The sequence below is a fragment of the Sinocyclocheilus rhinocerous genome, unplaced genomic scaffold (genome assembly GCF_001515625.1).
Source record: "Sinocyclocheilus rhinocerous isolate Xijiao unplaced genomic scaffold, SAMN03320098_v1.1 scaffold362, whole genome shotgun sequence".
Classification (NCBI taxonomy): domain Eukaryota; kingdom Metazoa; phylum Chordata; class Actinopteri; order Cypriniformes; family Cyprinidae; genus Sinocyclocheilus; species Sinocyclocheilus rhinocerous.
Genome location: NW_015639507.1, coordinates 1,913,477 through 1,921,829, shown reverse-complemented (window position 1 = coordinate 1,921,829; position 8,353 = coordinate 1,913,477). Strand labels below are relative to the sequence as shown.

At 36.4% G+C, this 8,353-nt stretch overlaps 1 protein-coding gene across 1 annotated transcript in view; it reads right to left on the bottom strand.

Annotated features, from left to right (window-relative positions):
- Nucleotides 1-8,353, bottom strand: part of LOC107751209 (voltage-dependent calcium channel subunit alpha-2/delta-3-like) — a 48,681-nt gene that overhangs the window by 25,798 nt on the left and 14,530 nt on the right. The window contains exons 6-12 of the mRNA XM_016566872.1: nucleotides 6,250-6,381; nucleotides 5,820-5,880; nucleotides 5,485-5,635; nucleotides 4,584-4,658; nucleotides 4,374-4,463; nucleotides 2,423-2,536; nucleotides 505-583 (exon numbers count right to left, since the gene is read on the bottom strand). Of these exons, the coding sequence (XP_016422358.1) occupies nucleotides 505-583; nucleotides 2,423-2,536; nucleotides 4,374-4,463; nucleotides 4,584-4,658; nucleotides 5,485-5,635; nucleotides 5,820-5,880; nucleotides 6,250-6,381 (702 nt within the window). The remainder of the gene's footprint in view (nucleotides 1-504; nucleotides 584-2,422; nucleotides 2,537-4,373; nucleotides 4,464-4,583; nucleotides 4,659-5,484; nucleotides 5,636-5,819; nucleotides 5,881-6,249; nucleotides 6,382-8,353) is intronic.

Here is an 8,353-nt window from a genome sequence, read left to right as displayed (position 1 = left end):
ATATATATATAAAGACAAGATACAAGCTGATTATCAGATGCATTTTCCATCCATTTGGCAGTTTTGAAAATGTGCATGTGCTACTGCAGAGGCTCCAGGTGCAGAGCTAGAAACTCTCAGCATGATGTGTGTGTGTATGTGTGTTCCTCCTCCCGCGGCCAGTCATCCGTGGCGCTGGCACATGGGAGTGATCAACGCTGTGCAGCCACGGGAGCCGTGCTGACAGGAAGAGTGATTTAGGCTCAGTTGACCCTTGACCTCTGCATGTCAGCTCTGCGAGTTGAGCCAGTTCCCGTCACACTCCCATCAAGCACTCAACACCCGCGTGATTTCCTCCAGCCTTCACACCAATAAACCCATGCACAGTGCTGAACTGAAGCTTTCGTGTTCCAGGAAAACCCAGCCAGGATAATTAATTAACTAATTAGCAAAAATTTAAATGGAATGTACATTAAATCCAGCTTGTGTTAGAAGATCATACAAAAAAAAATAAAAATCACAAACCTTTATTGGCACACGCCATCCATTTTAGGTTATCAGCGAACGCAGATTCCCGGCCAATCAGATAGGGGAATATACGAACCTATGGAGAAAAAGAAAAGAGTACGTTTTTTTTAACTTTTTTTTTGTTGTTGCTTTTTTAAATACTGATACACAAAATCAACTCCTGCAATGTAAACTCTTTTACACATGAGTAGCTTTTAGCTTGGCATGCTACAGTTTCAAATTAGTTTAGTCAGTACTTGTATGTATTTGTATGTACAAATAAAGCACACATGCTGCAGATCTCTGCATTTAAACCAAAGAATCTGCTTGTTTCCCACAATGCAATTTCCCAACGTCAGGGTAAATCCTGATTACTTGATTACTCATTGGAAAACAACTGCCTTGGCGCATTTACTTAATTACACAACTGGTGTAACAAATCAGCTAGGAAAATTGTTCACCATATGTTTTAAGATTCAGTTTTAGATATCTACCAGAGACCCTGCATGAGTATTGAGAGTATGACAGCAGTGATCATTCAGGAAAACATGGCAATTACAATTTTACTTTTTTCTTTCTTTTTTTTTTCAACTTCAAATCATTTTAGACTGTTTGAAATGCAGGGCCTTATTTTGATATGCTATTATATTTTTTATTAATATTTTGAATTAGCTTTTATTTTTATCTATTTTTTGTAATTTTGCTATGTGCCTTTGTCATTTTTATTAGTTTTTATATTGCTATATAGCTTTAATTTATTTTTATTTAACTTTTTTTTTTTTTCACCTAATATTTTATTTTACTTCAGCTTTATTTCAATTAGTAACAATGATTTTTCATAGTTTTAGTTGATAACAAGCCTCATAACAAGACATGTTTTACATTTTACATTTACTAAAGGCAATTTCAGAAATGCATCTAAAAAATTAAATGCTATTCATGTTTTGTAGTTTCTTTATCAACTTCAAAACATGATAAAAGCATGTTTCAAGATGCGCTTGCTACAAGATGCTAAAAAAACAGCCAAATGCGACAATCAAAGACATCTGACCGAGTATAGAGGACAAATAGATTTATCTTTATCTCAATACAGAAGACAGATTGACCAAAATGCACATCCTTGAATGTTTATACATTTATTTTATTTATTAATTTGTGCACATGAAGGTGGTCTCAAAATACGGCCCGTGTAAACGCAACCATTCCTCTCGATGTTCCTTCTCTGCGCACTCATTTTTTTCTCCCTCTCCCTCCCTCTTTTTCACTCTCCATCCCTCCATTTCTCACACACACACACACACACACACCTACTGCAGGCTGTAAAAACACATTTCTCCCCCCGCTGATTAGGACATGAGATGCAGACTTACACACGTGACCAATACAGGCCAGGAATGTTCACTTAACATTTTCACCTGAATGCCGAGTGCTTTATGAACACGTCTGGTAGCGAGCGCAAACTGCGCCGTTGTCAAATACTGGTTCGCAGGGTCAATCGGGCGACTGAATCAGCACCGCCAAGGGCAGGTACATGAGCAAACCCTCCAAATCAGTTTATTCAACACTTTCCCCCATGTTTGAAGAGTGTGTCAAATAAGCTGGTGCTGTCAGCAATTCAATATACATTAACACACTTTTTCAGACAACCACCGCAGGAGCCAAACACAATTCTTCAAAATGTCAAAATGTTCTCAAAAGGGAATTTTACACTTGTGCAGGGGTGAAAAAAGCAATCATAACTAAATCTATAAAGTAAGAGAAAACACGCTGTACTCAGGCAGGAAACTAACCAATATACTCAAAAGAAACAAGGCTGCAGTTTATAATGCATCTCAAGTAAGATTTCATGACACATATTCATGATTTGGATGCTTTTAAACTGAAAATGTGGTTGTTATGCATGGAAAACCTCCTTTTTAAAAATGTTGTATCTTACCTTGCGCTCAGGCCAGTTATATTTGGCGAAAACATCATCGTACATTTGAGTGGCTCCATCTGTTATCAGCATGATCGCCTGACTACATGAACTTCCACGGCCAGTCTGATTAATCTGCGCAGTGAGAGAGAGAGAGAGATAAGGAGACATGCGAGAGAGAGTTTTCATTATGAGAATGAGAATTTGGTTCGACAGAATAAACTCAAACTACCAAACAGCCTTAGAGAGATTCACTAACAACAGAATCAAACAGGAAATTGTCTTCAAAATGGTTTCTGCATCTACATTATCAGTCTGAAAAGAGCTATAGCCGATATTATGCTGTATGAAACAATGGTTCTGGTCCTGGATGCTGACTGGTCAATATCAAGAGTGACTGGCTAAAGTAGCAATGCCACTAACTTAACCACATTTTTTCAGTATAACAGTATCAGTAGCTTAACTTTGGACACAAAATAGCACAACCTTTTATACTTTATTGTTTAGTTATGTTATGATTATGCTGTTTGGATACAGTATGTGTGTTATTACTGTAAAGGCGATAATGCATCAACCGTATTTGTGAAGTACTGCAAGTTTTGGTCAAACCTTTGTAATATGCAGACAATAGACAAGATAATATACAAACAAAAATTATAAGGTTATAATTGCAGTCACGTCCAAAAGTCATCTAGTAAAAATCTGTAATAATGTGAAATAAAAATAAAAATAATAAACTATATAACATCATATAAAAATGAATTAAAATAATATTTTTTATGTAAAAAATTTGGGGTCAGTAATATTATTTTGTATGTCTTAAAAAGAAGTCTCTTATGCTCACCAATGCAATTATTTGATCAAAAATACAGCAAAAATATTGTGCTTTTTTACATTTAAAGATAGCTATTTTTTATTTTAATATTTTTTAAAATGTAATTTATTTATTTGATAGCAAAGCTGAATTTTTAGCAGCCATTACATTTTAAGTGTCAAATGACTGTTCAGAAATCAACATTTGTTATTGTTATCAGTGTTGAACTATATATATATATATATTTTTTTTTTTTGGAAACCGTAATACATTTTCATAACTTTTACATTTTTGATAAACTTTGATGAACTGAAAGTACAAAAGAACAGCATTTACTTGAAATCGATAAAAGTAATAATAATTAAAAACAAAAATCTTCCTGACACCCATTTAAATAGTATATAATATATTAACTTGACATAAACAAACCATGAACATGTTCCAAATTATGTTTTCCAGCATTATTTGAGTTCACTTCCAGGTTAAAATGGATTTTTTTTCTATTTATATGAGCAGAATACACTATATAGTATTTAAAAGGATACATTTAGCTGCTAAAACAACCTGCATTATGGGTGATTATCAAGCTTTTGATTCTCTATTATAGTCTTTGCACCAAACGAACTTTACTGCGGTGTAGTGCATGATGTCATTCGAAAAGTCAAAGACTGCTGCATCTATTTCAGTTTTTTTTTTATTTTTTACTTTCAACCAATCAGACACAAACACAGTATGCAGTCCTTTAAAGGGGCCGGACTCTGGCTTTTACGATTACCATATTAATGGACTGGCTCTAATGAATGTGACAAATACAGATATAAACCTATCCTCCTTTCTGTCTCTGCGTTTCTCCCCTCCTCGCTCTTTCCGAGAGACTAGTGGTCCGAGAAAAGAGAGATAAAGGGTGCAACCGGACCGACTTTGAGCGCTATCTCGTCTGCAATTGCCTTCTCTTTCATCAGCGTATTAATCAGGGCTGCCAATTACCACAATTAATCACAGGGAGAGACAGAGGTGTCTCATAGGTGGCTGGAACAGCAAGTCAAAATGTGCGCTCACACACACAAACACACACACACCACTTGAGTAGGAGCAGAACGGAGAGCTGTCATGATACCGGACCTCTGTAATCTCACACTTTTGGTAATCTTCACCTACCTCATTTAAGATAGTGAAAGCCTCAGTCAGTGCATTGCCCAGGAGTCCAATTCCTTTGGCGAATAACTTGACTAGATGCTCTTTAAAGTGCTGATGAATAAGAACAAAAGAAATGGCTTTCAGACATGTTTTAGGAGTCCTAATTTCACTGAAAATTAGGTAATTATAGCCAGAAAGTGTGTGCCATTGTTTAATAAGAGAAAGACATACATCCTTATTAGTGCTGTCAGCTTGAACGAGAGTGCCATTTAGACAGGGCTCCACATAATGGATCTCTTGGTTGTACTGGGAACACAAGAAATATTAGACACAGTGAGCATTAATTAAAAAAGGGCTTTCAAATAAATTGATATCCTAAAGGGAACTGATTATTTCACATATGGATATTAAATAAAATTCCCTTGCTTTTTTTTAAGTGCATGAACATACTGTAACTGTAACAAAACAAAAAAAAAAGTTTGGGGACGTCAGGATTTTTTATGTTTTTGAAAGAAGTCTCTTATACTCACCAAGGCGGCATTTATTAAAAAAAACAATATTGTGAATATTTTTACAATTTTAAATATTGATCTATTTTAATATATTTTTTAATGTACTTTATTCCTGTGATGGTAAATATGAATTTTCAGCATCATTACTCCAGTCTTCAGTGTCACATGGTCCTTCAGAAATCATTCAAATTTGCTGATTTGCTGCTCAAGAAACATTTTTTATTATTATCAGTCTTGAAAACAGTTGAGCTACTTAATATTTTTGGTGGAAACCATGATACATTATTTTTAAGATTTGATGAACAGAAAGTTCAAAAGAGCAGAATTGATTAGAAACAGAAATCAGTTTTGATCAATTTAATGCATGCTTGCTTTATATTCATTTCTTAAAATACTCACTGCCCATGTTAGATTTTCCACAGCCACTGATCTCGAGTCAGTTTTACCTTATCGTTAATTCATTATTAAGATTTGGATTTAGGTTGTGGAAACTGATCAGCTGCATTAATCTGGAGCAGCATTTGGAATGATATCTATATTCATAAAAACGAATGGAGAGAAAGGTGGCTAAGATTTCTCAAGCCTTACACAAGTGAGGAAGCTTTCTCTGTTGAACTCACTGCAATAATGTTGAAGAAGTCATCATCCCCAAGCGTGTCCAGTATGGAAGCAACCGTCTGTCTGGCTATAGTCAATCTTAAACCCTTCATACTGCCACTGACATCCACCAGAATCACAACATCTTTAGGAGAGGTGGCTGCCTGGATATACCTGAGACAACAAAATGAATGAATTTACACAACTAGATTAGAAATAAACTAAGGTTAGGCTATACTGGAATCTATTCTTGAAAATGAAACAAAGCTGATCACACTCACCACCACAAAACAAATTAAAAAAGCACAAAAAAGACATTTTAAGAATCATTTAAAGCAGGAAAAAAATTAGTTCATACCATTTCCTGTTCCTGCAGTCAAAAGCAATGACACCATGTTCATCAGGATGCCATTTCACACCTGAGAACACACATAGTGTAAAAAGAATTTCATTTTATATATTATATATATATATATATACACACGTGTGACTTCATTTAATGTTCCATATTTATTGTTTTGCAGACTCTTTGGCTAAAAATCAAAGAGATGGTACAACTCAGCGGCTCAGCTCTTTAACCACATCTGTTTAGCACAAATAGCTAATATATGTAAATTTGGCATAATGCTATAAGATGTAAGATGTGATTTAGTCTGCCACAAGCTTTGATTAATGGAATGATTTTTCTCTTATGTCCTCTCTGATGGTCTGTAAAATTAAAACATTAGCGAAATCAGCCAGTTTGATCTTCATCAGTTCCTGCGCAGACTTAATGTAACATTACGCACCTGGGTATTGTCGGAAAAAACCTTTAGCGCTTCCAAAGTACTGCCAAATAAGAGTCGGGTCCCTTTTGAAGTTATCCACGAAAACTTTGTTCAAGGCTTCCGACCAATAGACTCCATTGACTATGTCAGGATCTGAAAGGACGAAGAGAGAGAAAGAGTGAGAAAATGTGCAAAGATTATTTGAAGCATTCGCAATCAAAGCAATAAGACAGTTCTAATTTGACCTTTAACCCTAATTTCATTCATCGTACAAGCCAAAAGTGGAGCAGTTAAATCACCTCATGCAGTTTCACCCCTCCTTCTGCTCCGAGTCGAACATGACTCCATAAAAAAACCTTTGCCTTTGTCCTCCAGCACACAAAGCGATGCCAATGAAAGGCCATTACGGGCGCACACAAAGGGACGAGGCGCATCCACCATGCGTGAGCGGCCACTGCAGCATCCACAGATCAGTAGCGCACAGCTACTTTAAGAGTGATTACTCTGTTCTCACCGCACTCTTCACTGGGGCATTGAGCCCTTGGCTTTGTTCATTGCATCGTCCCCAGGTAGTTATTGACCCGTAGTGCTGCAGTGACACTGAGGAGTTCGTTCCCGGATCAGTAATTTCAGAATGACCTTAGGTGGTTGGCCATTATCACTGCTCTATGACATATCAACTTAACTCTCTCTATCTTTTACTCTGCAACGTGGGTCAGTTTCTGCCAGGACACCCAGGAGCTGTTTATCGCAAAATATGGTGACATGTTTAAAGCTTTTAAACTGTTAATGAAGTTGCTCTCTCTGTTTCTCAATTAATCTGCATAAAGCACCTATAAATTATCACATTTATCCCTTACATGTACGGCATGAACTTTAAAGAACATTTTTACACTACTAGTTAAAGATTTGGAATAGTTTTTGCTGCTTAATATTTTTATGGGAACTATGATACACCACCAATCAAAAGCATGGGGTAAAAAAAATATATATTATTACTGATATTAACTACACTGTACAAAATTATAAACGCAACACTTTTGTTTTTGCCCCCATTTTTCATGAGCTGAACTCAAAGATCTAAGACTTTTTCTATGTACACAAATGGCCTATTTCTCTCAAATATTGTTCACAAATCTGTCTAAATCTGTGTTAGTGAGCACTTCTCCTTTGCCGAGATAATCCATCCACCTCACCGGTGTGGCATATCAAGATGCTGATTAGACAGCATTATTATTGCACAGGTGTGCCTTAGGCTCACATTTTAGAGTGGCCTTTTATTGTGGGCAGCTTAAGGCACACCTGTGCAATAATCATGTTGTCTAATCAGCATCTTGATATGCCTCACCTGTGAGGTGGATGGATTATCTTGGCAAAGGAGAAGTGCTCACTAACACTGATTTAGACAGATTTGTGAACAATATTTGAGAGAAATAGGCCTTTTGTGTACATAGAAAAAGTCTTAGATCTTTGAGTTCAGCTCATGAAAAATGGGGGCAAAAACAAAAGTGTTGCGTTTATAATTTTGTTCAGTATATATATATATATAAAATATATATATAAATCACAGCCTTTAGTCTGTTGGGATTTGTCTCTACTAACTTTGCACATGTAGACTTTGCCATATTTGCCCTCTCTTCTTTGCAGAACTGCTTAAGTTCAGTTATATTTGATGGTGAGCGTTTGTGGACTGCAGTCTTCAAGTCATTCCACAGATTTTCAGTGGGGTTTAAGTCTGGGCTCTGACTAGGCCATGCAAGGACATTCACCTTTTTCTCCTTCATCCACTGTGTGCTCAGTTTTACTGCGATCTTTGGGTCATTGTCATGTTGGAAGGTAAACCTTCTTCCCATTGACAACTTTCTGGCAGAGGGCAGCAGATTTTCCTCAAGAATTTGATGGTATTTTGCCCCTTCCATTTTTCCTTCTATCCTGACGAGTGCTCCAGTCTCTGCTGCAGAGAAACACCCCATAACAGGATATTGCCACCTCTATGCTTTACTGGAGGAATGCTGTTGTTTGGATGGTGAGCTGGATTGGATTTCTGCCAGACATTTCATTTGGTGTTGAGGCCAAATAATTCAATTTTAGTCTCATCTGCCTCAGAATCTTCAAGGTGTGTTTT